At 46.7% G+C, this 16,543-nt stretch overlaps 1 protein-coding gene across 4 annotated transcripts in view; it reads left to right on the forward strand.

Moving 5' to 3' along the window:
* Nucleotides 1–16,543, forward strand: part of LOC148317830 (adenosine kinase-like) — a 48,912-nt gene that overhangs the window by 21,434 nt on the left and 10,935 nt on the right. For all 4 annotated transcript variants that reach the window (XR_015840030.1, XM_088284299.1, XM_088284301.1 and 1 more), the window contains exons 5-6: nt 1,244–1,416; nt 2,155–2,263. Coding sequence is in view for 3 of the 4 variants with exons in the window: in XM_088284299.1 (XP_088140425.1) it covers nt 1,244–1,416; nt 2,155–2,263 (282 nt within the window). In the remaining variant the exon portion in view is untranslated. The remainder of the gene's footprint in view (nt 1–1,243; nt 1,417–2,154; nt 2,264–16,543) is intronic.

Genomic DNA, 16,543 nt, shown 5'->3' on the forward strand with positions numbered 1-16,543 from the left:
ACTTTTTCAGAATTTCCCAAACTGAACGTTGCTCGTATTGCCTCCTTGCGTGCGCGCAAGAAGAATTCTCGATAACAAACGCTTAAAAAGTGTGTGAATGTCAAACGTTTCCATGAAATGAGCCTGAATTCCAACTTCATTCCCTCACGGCAACTTTCCACTTTGGAATACTTCCAAAACATCGCATGGAAATGTACCCGTCATTTTCCGAGCCTTTTGAAAACTTAAAGGCGACGTTATCTGTGAATGGAGATGGCTTGTCTCCAGGGTGGAAATGTTCCGATATCTTTGCAGACAATTCCTTCTCATCTCTTGCTGCTTTGTTTTTATTAGTGTAGGAAGGCAGCTTCTCGCAAAAAAGCAGAGGTGTTTGGAATATATGTCTGTGTGTGTGTGTCTGTGTGTGTGTGTGTCAGGCTTTTTCTGTGCGTGGGCGCTCCGTGGTGTACTCATGCGCATGTTGGTGTATGTGTGCCTGTTAACGACCCTGCAAAATGACAAGCTGAGTTGGCAGTGAGAGTACAGCCGAGGGTCAGCGAGAGTGAGAGAGCGAGCGAGCGAGAGGAGGAGGAGGAGAAGAAGAAGGGCACTGCTGTGATTCACCATGCTGTCATCAGAGGGACAAGGGAGGCTGGATGCACACCCCCCCCGCCCCCCGTCATGTATTCCCACCTGAGTGGCCGGCACATGTCGTTATTTACAGCCTAACCTTGAACGAGGGGGGTGGGGGGGGGTGCTCATCACGGCCACGGGAGAATCAAATTGGACTTGACGTGTACCCGAGCCGCTGACCTTGATAAGTGCGAGGCGCCCGCGGCAAAGAAGGTTAGAGCAGGAGGACGACCAAGAGGAAGAGGAGGAAGCGGGCACTTGTGTTGGCTTTCGCCGCCAATTTGCACGTTTATGGATGGATGGCATCGGACTGAAAGACGGAAGCGCTGGCGGAAATGATACGCTGTGGACCGTTTGCTGTGCAAAATAACACAAAGTCCCCAAATAAAAATAAAAAATACATTGAGTTGGACAATTTGGAGCATTTCAAAATTCGATTATTACCTCCGAAAATGATGTGACTCAAATCTCGTGAGACTTCAAAACCTTGTTTTCCCCAAAGTGTCGACAAATCTTGTCAGGCTTCAACAAATGTCCAAAAAAAGTCACCAGACTTGAACACATTTTATTTACGATGGTCTTTGAACACATCACTGGCGTTCATGTTTTTTTTTATTTTGGTCCTCCCCAGTGGATGATCCAGAAGCCCCACAAGGTGGCGACCTTCTTCGGCTGCATCGGCACCGACGGCTTCGGCGAAATCCTGAAGACGAAAGCGGCGGAGGCGCACGTGGACGCTCGCTACTACGAGCAGAGCGAGGAGCCCACCGGCACCTGCGCCGCCTGCATCACCGGCGACAACCGGTCAGTTGTTTGTGTAGACGAGATCCGAAATTTGCCTTCTTTCCAACGACGGTCAACACGCCAAATTATTTGCAGAGAATCAATGACTTTTTTTTTATCACTTTTATCGCGAACGCAAATGTTTTGTCTTATGACATCACAACTTGTTGCTGTCTTTCGACAACTTGTGTGTGAGTTTTGTGTTGTTTCCACGACAACTCATTTAAAAAAATGCTGTCGGGCAACTCCGCACGTTTCAAATTTGGCTTGAATTTTGCAAGCCTGCATATGATCTGTTCTTTGTTGATGTCAATTCCTGAAATGCGTCCGTTTTGCAAGGCAGCCACGCTTTGTGCGGCGGCGGCACCTGCTCTCATCAAGTCGCTGTGATTGTTGCACTCACTTTGATGGGTGCTCATAAAGAGGCCGCTTTGGAGGGGCTGCTAGCTAATGGCCCGTGTTAAGAGAATGCCACCTGCTTCCCTTTATATGCGACGCTCGCAACTGAACGCCACCATCGGCACTCACAACTCAAGTGTTCATCATGTGCGGCCGCTTCTTTTTTTTGGTCACGTTTACGCGGTTCCGTGTTGCTGGTAGCTCATCGTTTGCACTAAAAACACATCGAGCTCTGCCAGTGGTCGAAAGTGAAATATTATTGATGATGTCATCATATATCATGATGCATTGTGATACAAGCGCCATGTACGGAAGCTGTTAACGTATACGGTGCTCATATATGGCGTGTGTGCCGTACAGGTCCCTGGTGGCCAACCTGGCTGCCGCGCAATGCTACAAGAAGGAGCAACATCTGGACGTGGACAGCAACTGGGAGCTGGCCACCAAAGCCAAAGTCTACTACATCGCAGTAAGTCAAAAGGGCGCTTTTTAGCGGGCAAGGCAATCGCAGCGGCGTTCACCGTCTGCCTTGGCATTGCGTTGGCGTGTAAACGCCTTCATCCATCCATCCAGCCGCGAACAGCGACGTCAGGCAACAGGTGCCGCTCAAGTGTCCAAAAGACGCTTGCGACAATTTGGTCTTCACACGAGGACGCTCGTCTGCTTCGTCCTGTTTGCCGCTTTGCTCCTAATTCAAGCAGATCGGCGTTTTCTTTTATCTGCGACTTGGAAAGGTCGCCGCGTTCCCGCTGTAAAACAATCAGTGAAGAGCGCAATGTTCCTCCCGCTGCCACCCGACGTTGTCCAGGCCGGCGTTGTCGCTTAATAAGCAAGTCAAAGGAAAAGCCAGCCTGCTCCAGATTCTGCTTGCAGGGTTTGCACGCCACTTTTTGGGCGGATTTTGTATTATATTTGACTCACAGTAGAAACAATTATTTGCTGCGTCTCTGTTGCGATATTTTGTCCACATTTATTGCCATTGAAGGCTAAAGATGTCAAAGATCCATTGAATGATTTAATATCAATGTCAAAAATTCTCAAACAATACTGTCAAAGAAAAGGTTTATTTTTTTTTTCCCTCCCTCCTTTTCGCCTCATTAGCAAGCAAGGCACAATCTCTGTCAATTGGCAGCTGAGCCAAATGGTGCAGGCGGGTTAAGCTTCTATGGGATTTGTATTTGGGGGCGGGGGGTGCAAAGTGGGCCCACAAATGAGTGTTTGAACAACTCCTAGTCTGAAATGTGACGATCATCACGACACGTGCACTTGCGTTGTCTTCGTTATATGAGCCACACGGACGGCGCCAGCTGCTGCCACATTGGAGCGATTGGATCAAAGCATCCTCATCCTCCTCATCATCATCATCATCATCATCATCATGGCTGGTGGCGGAAGCGAAGCGAGCAGGCAGGCAGCGAGCGAGCGCTGGCGTTTCCCACAAAGAGAGAGAATGTTGAAGCTCTGCCAAATGCTCGCTGTTGCTAGGAAATGTGGCTCCTTAGGCAAAGCATTGCACAAAGAGTAATAACAAAGGCGGGCGAGAGAGGATGGGAAGGGGAGGGCTGACGGGGTTTGGTCAGGGATTGGGGGGGCAGGCGGAATAGCTCACTAACTGACTGCAGACTGACAGGCATAATATCCACATTTGATGCTTGCTCGTCCAGACGGAGACAAAAAGGGAGATGACCCCCAAGTTTTGTCATGCGGTTGAGATTTGACAGCGTCGCAATACAGAAACTAATTGTCATGTGACACCTGTATTGACACTGTGTCATTAAAGAAAATGATTTGGAAGACGCCACTTGCGCATATCGTCTCGCACCCCGGCCAGACGATAATGTTGATTATGTGGCGCTTGCAACAAGCCAATATCCATGTTTTCTCTCCCCCACCTAGCGGACACTCGTGAAATCAATGCTGCGGCGCGAGATAAAACAATACGAGAGGCGACGATATTGCAATTTGGTCCCGGCCGTGCAGTCGGCGTCAGACGGGGAGGTTGATGTATTGATGTATTGTGTGAGTGACTCTAATTGCTCGGGATGATGTTTTCATGCTGGCCCAGTTAGCCTCCCTCCCTCCTGTCCTTCCTCTCAATGCCACTCACCCCCTCCTCACTCCTCGCCCCCCCTAATGTGAACACCCCCCCCTTCTCCATGTTCTTCTTTTATCCACTCTGCAGCATCACCACCGGCTTGTTTTTCTTACCGCTGAGCGCTTTGCCCTGTAATTTGATCTCCACTCGCTGGATGCATCCTTCAGCTTGCCACTTTGAATTCATCTGCACGCGATGCGCAGCCACAACTGAAGCAAAACTGAACAAAAAATAATATTAAAAAAAAAAAAATGATAATTTCAAGTCCACCCTCCCATCAAAAAAAAAAAATTATAATTTCAAGTCCACCCTCCCATCTCGTACGGGATGATGATGGCGAGGCGGGGCGGTCGCCGAGCGAGACAATTGGCTGTAAAAAGGCCCCGTTAATTACCGGCGGGCGCAGATGGTCCGAAAGAAGCCAAGGATAGATGGAGGAGACTTCGGCCTCTGCCAACTGGCCCCAGTGAGGCAGCAGCTAAACGAGAGCTCGCGAGCAAAACATCAACTGTGTCCATGCGAGGCTTTTGTTTTCAACACTTGACGAAATTAAATCAAGTGGCAAAGTAAACCCATCCCCACGTCCGCGCTGACCATTGTTTGGACTGCTCTGCATATATATGTGTGTGTGTGTGTGTGTGTGTGTGTGTGTGCGCATGTGTTTATAGACATTTTTAGATATATTGCGACCGGTCCGAACTCTGGCCAGCGTCCTCATGCTGACCTTGAGCTTCGTCGCCACCACTGTTTGTTTCCGGCATTGCTTTTCCTCCCGCCTCTTTCTTCTTCGGCACTCTGCGCCACTCTGCGTTGAGCAAACCCCCCCCCCTTCAACTCTCCCTTGTCCTTACACATTGCGCGGGAGGGCTCACCATGCAAAATGCGGCTAGGGAAGAAAAAAGGGTAGGAAGGGATGACGAGCAAACGACTAATAACGGAATGTGTCATATTAATATACTGAATGTGGAAATATTACAGAACTGAGAGAAATAAGAAAGTGCAAATGATCCAATTTATGATTTGGTAGGATTTGTAAAAAAAAAAAAAAAAAATGGCTATCCCACACTCTGGTCCTTCCATGTTGCTTGCGAGGGAACACGAGGCTAAATGGCAGCCAGGGAAGGGAAGGGGTGGGAGGAAAAAGAAACGTCGGGGTGGGCGATTGAAGGGGGCGCTGGGGGGGGGGCAAACTGGCAGTGTCCCCGCTTTGTTTGCAGGCGATCAGTTACAATGCCGCTCGCCCACCAAACCGAATTCCCGCCGCATTGACATGCCAAGTTGGACTTGTGGCCGGGCTTATTAAATACATTTGTACATACATCGTTTCATCTCCGTTCAAAACGACTCTCCCAAGGGTTCAACGTTCCCCTCGTGTTTTTGTTCACGCAAGCTGCTTGGAGGGATTCAAATCTCTGAACATTTAAAAAAAAAAAATTTTTCAACAAGTGACGAGCGCCAGGTTGGACTCGTTTTTCGAGATGATTTGGTTCCCCCGAGATATTAAAGTTGACTTTGTGCACTCCTTCCGTCACGATACGGGCACGGAATGACACTTCATTTCAACATGAAACATCTTTCAAATGATATTTTGTCAGCCTTAATAATCACATTTGGCCTTTGCCTCGTTAAAGCAAACGACATCAAATATTGATATTTTGTCCCACCCCGATGAGTGAGTCATTTGTCGCTCGCGTTCCAATGAAAACGATACCAAAGCGATGTTTTGTCCGCCCCCGAGTGCCGCATCGTCTTTAGCGTCCGTAATTGCGACAGTGGTCAGCGCCCCCTTCTGGACAATCAGTCTGACAAGTTTGCCAATTGCATCGAGAATCATCCCTTAATTGCCTGCACGCTTGTTTTACCGAAACGATGACGACCGCATCCTGATAAATCGACACGCGTGGCCAATTAGAGAATTTCAATCAGCTCTAATAAGCGACGTTTGGCGTTGGAGTGTCTATCTTTCCCCGCCAATGTTAAAGACGCGTGTGGGAGCGCTGCCGTCGTCGGTGGTGGTGCACGCTTGCGCTTGGGCTACACCTGCCTAATTGAGTGGTAATGAGCTGTCGGGAGTGTCGGGGGGGGCACAAGCTCATGCCAGCTTGATTAGCGTGTTTCCAGTGGGAGAAAGTAACTCAGCACAAATACTTTGTTACTGTACTCGAGTAAACTTTTGGTAGGCATTTGCACTTTATTTTCTGCCAACCTTGCCTTTTTTTTTCATTTTTAAGACAAATACTTTTATTTCAAGTTTTTCTTCCAGGATGTGGACGGCTTGATTTTATTTCCATAATAGCCCCTTTTTCAATTCAAGCATGTATCTGCTAACATTGTTTACAACAATTCCGGAACGCATCCTCCCTAATGGCCGCCTTCTTCAGTAAATAAACGCTCCCGACACGTAATATGTTCATATTTGTCAGAGCTTATGCGCTTTTACGTCCGTTAGAGTCATCATTTTGTCGTATTTCCATTAGAGCAGACTTATTTGTTCTGCGTTTGCGATGCTGCTTTGCATCTCATCTGAGTACTGACTCTCCACAATAGCAAAAAAAAAATACACGACTGTCCATCCTTGAAGAAGTCAATCGAACAAAGCGAAACCAGAAGAATGAGCAGCCATCTTTATAGAAGTTAAACGAAAACAAATATCATGACGGCGATTACAGAAGTGAAGCTCAACTGTTTGAAAGAGTCAAAAGTGTCACGGATCTCAGAAATTAGGAAACAAACAATTGCTTCTTCTTCTTCTTCTTGCCAGCGCCCTTGTTTGAAGAAAAATGCTTAAACGCGTTTGCTTCATTTTGGGTCGTTGTCTGCCGGCCATGCTGCTCGCCTTTTGGATTTTTGGGGGGCTCTGACGCGCCTCCAGGCTCTTGTTCAACCTGACTGTTGTTTTTTTTTTTTTTGTTTTTTTCCCAAGCGCCATTGGCCGAGCTTTAATTGAATCGACTTGAGTAATTATTTGCCGAGTAATACGGAGGCGAGGGAAAATAAATGGTCACTTTGCGGCGGCGAATGATGCCTGATGGCCATGTGTTGCGACTCTCACCAGGGAGTGCGAGGAACCTGCTCGAGCGGGCTGAGTGTCTGATTAAGATTTACTCGCCGCCGTTTGAGGAGAGCGCGTCTCTTGGGCAAAAAAAGATGGCAAGTTTTTTTTTTTTAAATAACAGTGCCTGAGCCCCGATGGAATCGATATCAGCCAATGCATTCAAACGCCTCCAATGTCTGCAAATCGAGAAAAATGGCACGGAAAAATGTGGTTGTCGTTAGCCCAAGAGCATAATTGCTGTCTTTTTTTTTTTTTTTTTTTTGGGCAACACGAAAGCCGTTGAACTTTCAAATACGACGACATTAATCTCCTCTACGGTGGTGAAAATACATTTAAAAAGGAAACATTTGAAAATAGAAGTAGTTGGAGTCCATAATTAAAGCCATTCTTGTGACTGTGGCTATACGTTGATTTATGTGGGTCACAACGTGTGTGCGTGCATACCAGATGTTCAACTTGTGATTGTGCACCCCCGCGCTTTTTTTTTTTTTTTCCTCTGAACGTTCCCGCTTTGTGTTTACATTTTGTCACGAGAGCCCCGCTGCCAGTTTGGCCTCCCTCCTTTCTCTCTTTCTCAGCTGCCAATACTTTTCATTGACTTTCTCATTCTCCTTTTTTTTTTTGGGGTGGCTTTTGAGGAGAAGCGATGGCGTCGTAATGTTTACAAGCGTCGCGTCTGCGCTCCATCGACTTTGCGTAGCCCCTCATTACCCGACAGTTCTTCACTTGGCATTGTTAACGACAGACCCGGCGTCGATACCTCTTAACCTTTTTTCCCCTGACGTCTTTGAATGCGTCTTGAGTGGAGGAGGATGACATTTTTTGCTCTGTTGTCATGGAGACTGCTCACATGCCACCATGTGACTAAATATAGCGCCTCGGGTGTTTTTTTTTTTTTTTTCTTCTTCTTCTCCTTCCCGATGGGATGAGAACACACTGCCTATCTACTTGAGCCGCGCACACACACACACACACACACACTTGCGTTACAAATTTAGCCAACCCTTCAAGGGGGCAGAAGTATTGGGACACCTGACCCTGAAACTAACAGCATGCAAAATGGAATTATTAATCCACCTGTTGAAATAATATACAAAAAAAGTTGCTTACTTGTTAAGAGTGTGAGTAATCGACAAGCAGTAAAGCCAAAGAAAAAGCAAACCCAATAGATTTTTTTTTTCCTGAAATGTTTCCCTTTGTGTCGCACGGCCTGTGAATGGACGCTATCGTGGCTCCAAAGAATTTCTGAGGTTCCGCCAGACCTCATCACATCTTGTGAAATGCAAACGTTTGAAAGTTTTGTATAAAAAAATTCAAATGTCACCTCATAGGGAAAAAAAAGAGGCTCCGCCACGCTGTTATGGCGTTCCTAATAAATTGAAAAGCGTGTCAAGTGAGAGATTGTTTTCCGAGATGTTTGTTCCTCGCAGCTTGAGAGTCTTCACAGGTTCTGGTCATGGAACATTTGGACTGTCTGGAAAGTGTCAAAATGTTCAGACACACATGAAATAACATCTTAAGCAACTTCTTCTTCTTCGTCGTCGTCCCGGCTTCGCAATGCTAACAAGATGCCCGTGTCTTGCGTCGCCTCGTTGGCACTTTTTGATGAAGGCTCTCGTAAAAGGCTTTGCTTCTTTGTCGTTATTGCTCTTTATCAGGCCTTTAGAGAGTTTTGCCCTACACAGGCGTGAAACCACCAACATTTCGAAACCACTTTCAGCAACATGACATTTGGGAGGCTCGCGTTTTTGATTTGTACGGATTGAACCTTGCTCTTTCCAGGTCAGGCAATTGAAAACGGATTCTCATTTGCAATGCCAACCTGGCAGCCGACGGCAGAGAAAAAAATAAAAGCGAGCACAAATCCGTCTGGACCATGTGATCTGCGGTAGTCACTTGTGGACGGAATAAAATAAAATACAAGATCGCCTGATGCACGGGAATATGCGTCAACGGTTCACAAAACTGAAACGTCCGAGTGAAGTCTGCGAACAAAATAGAATTGCTGGACCAGAACTTGCGGGTGGCGGTATGCGTGGTGAGCAGGGAGCAAAACTAGAGTGAAAAAATGAAAATGAAAAAAACAAACAAAAAAATCTCTTGCCTGGAAGAGCACGGGACGGCAGCCATTTTGTGTGCTTCAAAAGTTGCTGTTATATTTTGACGGCTTGTTTCCGAACTTGTATATGTGGACGCCGCTCAATTGTGAGGTGTTTTAACTCGACCAGATCGGAACCTGTGACGCACGGCGTCGCATACTGACACAATGATGTCACAACTCCTCTCAGCGCTCCTTTACTTTTGTGCCATTGGTTATGCCAGTGCCGAGAGCCTTGAGGGCAATGGCGGCAGCGGGGTGGGGGGGGGGGGTCGTTGCATTGTATGCCAGAGCATGTGCACGCCCGCGGGACATTGCGATTAGCGCCCGCCTGCTCGAACGTCACGACCGCATCCCGCCCAACAAAGCTGTCGGTCGGCCGCTGTAAATAAAAAGCAGACCTCTCGTCCTTTTTGATGCTCCACATGTGCGTGCCTTTGTCGCAGATGCTGTGGCGCAATCACAGAGAGGAGGGGGGGGGCGGCGGTGGCGAGCAATCAAAACAATAACAGCGGTCCCCTTTTGACAAACCCCCCCCCCCCGGCCTTTGATTGTCAGAAGATGTAAGCTGACTCATGCTGACTCAAGAAGGGCACGTATCCCTGCGAGCGACGAAGGCAAAAAATACAAACGAGAACCCAAAAAAAACCCCCCAAAACTTTGGATTCATTACGTGTTGTTAACTTTGCGTTGCGTCTAATTGGTTTGTTTATCGTGAGCTGTTTCAAATGTCAGTTTGAAACTTTTTTTAATGACTTAGCTTTAAATTAACGAAGTAGCAGCGCTTCTCCTTTCGGAAATCAAATAATGTGCTTTTATTGAGCGGATTTGACACGGTTAAAAAAAAAAAAAGGCTAATGATGACAACATAAGTCATGTCGCATCGTCCCGTCCAGCCGTTGCTATTTGCATCCCAGCAGATCAAAGGCTATCGATCGGGCTCGTTTTTCCTCGGCCGCGTTACTCAATCAGGGGGTGTCCCGCGGCTCATGGCCGCCGTCTCCCCGCTCGCTTCCCCGTCCAATTACACGTGACAAGTGATTTATTTATTTATTTATTTTTTATACTTCTTGAACTGATGGGCCAGCTTGTGCCGAGATGAAATATTGAAATTTGACCCGTGTGTATCGTCACTGTGTCACAAGACAACAACATTCGATATTTTTTCAGTTATGATTAGGATATTTTCACACTTGTTTGAGACCGTGTCATAAAAATAAAATGATGACGATAATGTCACTGTGGTGATTGTCTGTCCCAACACGTCGGCTAGTCAATATTTCACGCTTGTATTTTATTAGCCTTATTATAGCGAGAGAGGAAATGATACGTCATTTCGGTACCGATTCATCACGCAGTTTTATTATTTTTTTCGACCCTTGTGCATCTCTTGTGTCATGAAATGACAATCATAAGAATGCACGCATTGATTATTCGTCCCACCCGCGTCGGACGCGGTGTGTCGATGCGCAATCATGCGCTCGCTCACAATGTTTCATTTCAGCTGTATTAGCTCATCGCTGCGTTTATTTTTTCCGCTCAAAGACGCGTTAATCACATTGTACTCCGGACAAAAGCCTCGGGAGCCTCTCGAAGCCGTCGCCATGGCGCTCTTCCATTCAAATAAGAAACATTTCCCCTGGATGTTCAACAGTGGCGCCCCCCCTTTCCTCCCTTTCTGTCCAAACCCACCTGCCTTCACATTTTCCGCGTGAAAAATTCCAGCCAGGCGAAAAGTGGAGTGGTTAAAAAGAAAAAATAAGTTTTCTCCGTGAGCATGCAGAAAGTTGAAAAGAATAACACTTTCCTTTGATTTTCTACCCGGAGCACTTTTCAGTGAATTTCCTGGAGTGAGAAGGGCTTAGCCAATGTAATCCTCACAGGACCTTCCTGCTATCCAGAACAACTTTGCCACTCCAACAGACAAATGTCAGGGACCAAAAGAAAATCGGTTCTACAACAGTAATATTTCAAATAAAAATGAAAAAAACAATGATAAAATTAAACACAAATTGAATGTTTATCTGCGATTTGATAGTAACAATCAAAATCTTCTGGCACATGCATTTCCGATTATCGTCGGTGGACAAAAAAAATGTCGGCGTTCATGTCGATTTAAGACAAACGTCAGACTTCCAAGCGCGGTCACAGAAAAACGGATGTCACTGCGTGATTTCCCATATCTAGAAAGTCTGCTATGAAAATCTCTCTTAATTTCTTCTTTTTTTTTTTTTTTTAACTCAACTACTGAAATGAATACGAATCCCCGGTGACAAAACAAACGTGTGCGCCGAGGCGCGAGGAACGGCGGGCGGGCGTCGTCTCAGCCTCTCGCCGGGTGGTTGCTCGCATGTGGCCGACACATTTTTGCATCTTCAAACACACAATATGTGTCGCGGTGTCACGGCGACATGCGACAACGTCACCCGAGTGCGCCTTTCCTGCCTGCGAGGAGGCTTCACGGCAAGTAAACACGCGGCAGGTGGTCCATGGCGTGTGCCACGTTTAAAATTAGAACCGTGCTGTTTCGTGCCCCGCCAAGCTACATGCTTCAGAATAATTTTAAAAGACGCTCTCCTTTCACGAGGGAAAAAAGTTTGACTCTGCTTTTTTGTGTTTTTTTTTTGCAACGGGGCACCGATGCCATCTACTGGTGGTTGCTCATCATTAAAGTTGTGTCAAAGCAGAATCCGAGCCTGCTCCGCCCCTTTTCTGTTGAAAAACGTAATTGACGCGTCTACTCGTCAATGGCGGCGAACGCGTGTTGGAGGGTAGACGCACGTCGACATGGAAGCTTGATTCCGAGCCGCTCGATGGTCGGATAAACCGTCCCGAGCTCCGAGCATCGGTGAAACGTGGTCGTTGAGCTCGACGGCCGCTGATGAAAAATGCGCGTTCCGTTTTTGTATTCCTCAAAATGTTTGCCTCTGATCGTCATCTCATATCGGTGCCATGTCAGCGGGCCTGTTAATGATGTCGCCGAGTGCAGTTGAGGAGAATATTGATGCTAAACTGCACCGCCGTCTTACTCAGCTGACAAGGATCAAATAGAAACAAGAGTCAATTAAGGCCGCGTTTGGCGTTTCGATGGATGACTAAAAGATCTTTTTCACTCTTTTTTTGTATGAAAGCAACAAAACGACTCATCAAACATTTGTTATTTCCATGTCGTCATCGATAACCATTGACAATCTTTTTTTTTTTTTTTTTTTTATTTCTCTCACGTTACCCAACTGTTACTGTTGATCTTTGTAATTTTTTTTCTTTTCAAAATGAAGAAATGAATAAGCCCAATTGCTGCTTTTTCTTTCACTCTTGACATAAACCAATCACCTCCTTTTAAGATTTGTGGCTTTTCGTTTGACATTTTTCAACTTTTCTACGACTTTGTCTCCATTCAAAGCATGCAGCAAAATTCTGCTTTCTGCATTGCCACCGAAATGAGAAGCGCGCGTGCGCCGATCAAGATTTCACTTTGACACTCCGACTCATTCAATAATCAAGAGTTAAAATCCCCCCCCCAAAAAAACATGAGCGTCCTCCCCAGAGGTGGTCGCAGTCGTCAGAATTAGGTCAGCACATCCTCAGAACTCTGTGTGTTGCAATCGGATCTAATTGCGAGTATTTGGGCACACGCACACGCGGCGCACCAAAATATCTTTGCACGCAGCCCTCATTAAAACTGTTGGCACTCGGCCCAGTGCAATCAAACACAGACAACATTTCAGTTGATGTATTCTGCTCCAATTTCGGCTTCTTGTGGTGTCCGATGCAAAGATGGAGGAAGTCCCGGCAACGTTTCGAACGTTGAAGTGGGGATGAAATGAAGTGTGGAAGTTGTAAAGGTTAGGTTGAGAGCGCAACAGTTGATAGTGTGTGCATTAACGTGCACGCGGGAGGCCAAAGTACACTTATTTTTATTTTTTTAAATTCCACTTGCCGTGAAAAACGGCGTTGGGAATGTGGCCTGACCTGAAGTGCCGCTCCTCCGTCAGATCCAAATAAGCAAGATGTGAAAAAGTTGTCAGACGTGGTCACACGCCGCACTCCATCTGGCCTCCTTCCTTGTGATGTAGAATGCTTTTAACTCAACCAGATCCTCGCCTCAGCTATTCTGACCCCCCCCCCCCATCATTCTCAGTGTGTTTGCGCTCCCCTTGGCCGAAGACCAAAGGCTCTGTTCCCGATCTAATCCCCCGCCATCGATCAGACTTTGTTTACTCCGACGTCGCTTCTCTCTTCTGTTGCAATTAGGAGGCAACCTTGCACCTCTCTGCTCTTCACTTCGGCTTTTATGGGGGGGTTATTTTTCTCTTAAGTGGACGTTTTTCATGTGGCGGCCAGGCTCAATGTGTGGCCAAAGAAAGTTGTTTTTTTTTTTTTTTTTTTTTTTAAACCCAGCCACATTTAGTTTTACATCTTATGTAAGACAAAAGTCTAATTTGCTGATTTAATTTAATTAGATTTTTTTTTTTCCTTGGGGGCGGAACCTTTCCTCTTTTTTTCACAATCCACTGCGAATATTGCGGCAACACTTTTTTGCATCGTTAGTCTTCGCAGATAGGGTTGGGACAAAATATCACAAATGTTTTTTAACCATCTTGTGTTGTACAAAATAAATTAAAAGCTAAATATTCATGAATAGCAATCGAAGAATAAATAGCTTAAAAAATGTATTTTAAAAATGAACATGCAATTTTCTGGCTTTAGAGTCTTTGGCAAAATTGAAGACAATCAGACGTGCTCCTCTTGTGCTAAAATATTCTCCCCAAAAAAAAAATCTGCGCTAAATAAACAAGCTTCAACTTTTGAAAGTTTGTGCTCCGTCAAATGTGTCTTTTGCATAATTCTGCAGCCGCATCGCCTCGGCTTGATGTGATTTAGGGCCCACCGCTTTCAAGGAAATTTGACTTAGGTTATGAAAGTTCACACTTCTCGCCTGCAGGCAATCAATTTTTCTTCTTCTTTTTTTTTTTCCCTCCCTCTCGCTCTCTCTCTCCGGAGCTGCAGTTGCTGCTTGTTGCGAGTGTAAAACATGCTGTTCGTGTCAGCGAGGTCGAAAACATCAGCGGACTTTGGTAGAATTTCATCATTTTTAGGGAGCAGATGCGTCGTCACGTCTCCTCTCATGAACGCTTTCGTACGAGACGAGCGCTCTCATCATAAAGCGTTGATGAGCATTTATTACGTCTCGGCTCACTATTTGGCAAAGCGCTTTGTTGCGATCCATTTCTTTGTTGGTTGCTGCCAAAAAGGGATCTCAGAGTCAACACCGTGTGATCTGGTTTGCGTGGCTTCATCGTCAGGTTTGCGTTTCAAGCATCTCTGTCATCGGTTAAAATGAAAATGAAAGTGGCCAATGGGAAGCAAAATGGCGGCCTCTCGCCCGCTTTCTGGGTTTGACTTCTTGAGGCCTTTCTCTGCGTCGACTCATGGTAGACAAAAGTATTCCAATTTGTTGCTTTTTTAAAAATGACTGAAAAAGTGTCACTTCAGGCATGACCTCTTGACACTTTTTCCTGGATCGTCTCATAATCGTCTCGTTTCATGAATATCCTGTTGCTAACTGCAACTGGCCTTGGGGGTGGAGTTACAGAAAAAATAATAATTCAAATTGCCCACCAGCGAATGTGAATTTTCACAGGATTGTGGGAACGCCTTCGAATGGCGCACAACAAGTCAATCCTGTGACATCATCACCTCTTGTCGTCTCATTAACGGACCGCTTACTTAGCGAACTCAAGAGGGCGCGGGGGGCAAGTTTAAATGTGGCCGACGTCCATCAGTCAATCAGGTGAGGAAAAGACCCTCCTTTGTTCACCGCCGAAGCATGTGGCCCGCCGCCAATTACGTGCAACGCCACATCTTTTTTCAAGGCAAACGCAAACAGTCGTATTGGGCCCGCGTGCCGCTTGACAGCCTTCACGCAATATTGCGCGAGGGCCCTCCCCTCACCTTCTCCCGCTGCTTCAGCATAATCTGGCAGATGGAGAGTATTTGCAAAAAGGGGGGGAGCCAGTACATTTCAAGGTGGGTGTAGAAATGTGTATCAAATTAACTCTTTGGGGCCTCCGAGCAATCACAGCTTTGTTATTTTAGGCTCTCAGGCGAAGCCAAACTGGATTCGATGGCTCGGCCAATTACCTGTAATTTTCCAAGCCGCTGCGCCGGCTTTCGCCGGGCCGGCGGCGAACACTGGACCACTGTCTCCCGCCGCTCCGTCGCGGTGTTCGACCTCAAGTGACCCCCGCCCGACTCGTTCGTATCCATCGCTGTAGCACCTTTTGGAAATATTCGCGGAAACACGAAACCTCGGGCGATTATTCACTCAACTGCAGATGGATTTCCAAACGGCGACGGCAAGCGATTTTCAGAGTCTGCGTTTTTTTTCTGCTTTCCTCGTATCGATACGATACTGCGTGATCCGGCGATACGATAAGTTGTGATATCATTAATAAATAAATTTTCATGTTTATCGATATCGAACCGTCGTCCTGAGACTTGACCGTGGGAGCTAACCATATTATATATATCATCAATTTGGTCTCCTGTCTTCTATTAATAGGAAGCATTGCAATGTCTTACATTTCCTCCCAATGTGTGCGTACGCTCGTGTGTGTTTGCGCACTTCGTTTCCCCTTCAGAGTCACTGAAGGAGAGCGAGCCGCGGGCAGTGAAATGCTAATGAAGTGCAACGTGGCGCACAAGGACGACGCCCGACGCATGCGGGCGTCCCTTTTCGCCGGACGGGGGATGAGAATTTTCGGTATATTTAGTGATTCAACAATTACGGTAACATCGCAACGGGGTTTGGTCGCCTAACAGCCACAAATTGTGATGGCTCATCAAATAAATGCCCCCCCCCCCTCTCTTATCAAGATAACCTTGACCGGGTCCGATCCGTCATCATTCCTGAGCTCCCGCCTCTTTACGGCTCCTCGGGCAGCTTTTTAGGTAAAGAGAAAGCCGTTGGTTAAAGATGTCCGCCCAGGTTGTTAAATCCCAATTTTGTTGCCCCCGGAGATGCTTGCAGCCCGCCCGCACCTCTTGCGCCCTCCCCTTCGGCGGCAGTGGATGAATTTCCAAGTGATCTGATAAGATGGAGCAGAACGCGCGAGCTGGGAAGCAAGACCAAGAGGCAGATGTTATCGGTGGCCGTGGAAAAAAAAAAAAAAAAAAAGAGTGGCACAGGCGCTTCATTTTCAAAGTTGCAGTCGTGATGTTCAAAATAGCAGCAGTGTCGTAAAAGAGTGTAAGTGTCGTTCTTAAAATAGCTTTTTATTTGATTTTTTTTTCACACTTGTCCTCATTTGGTTGGCGAGTGTGAGAGCGGCCTCCCGCGATCGTCGCCACTCGATCCGGCGTCCCGCCACCGCCACTAAAGACCTTCCCGTCTTCCGTTTCACAGTCGCTTGCAGACGCAAACTTGGCGCTCGGCCCGATGACACCGGAACAGATTTGAAAGGCGGGCACTTGGGAATCAAGACGGCTTGGATTCTCA

Source organism: Idiotropiscis lumnitzeri, chromosome 20 (genome assembly GCF_059441095.1).
Source record: "Idiotropiscis lumnitzeri isolate Australia: NSW breed Sydney's pygmy pipehorse chromosome 20, RoL_Ilum_1.0, whole genome shotgun sequence".
Taxonomy (NCBI): Eukaryota; Metazoa; Chordata; class Actinopteri; order Syngnathiformes; family Syngnathidae; genus Idiotropiscis; species Idiotropiscis lumnitzeri.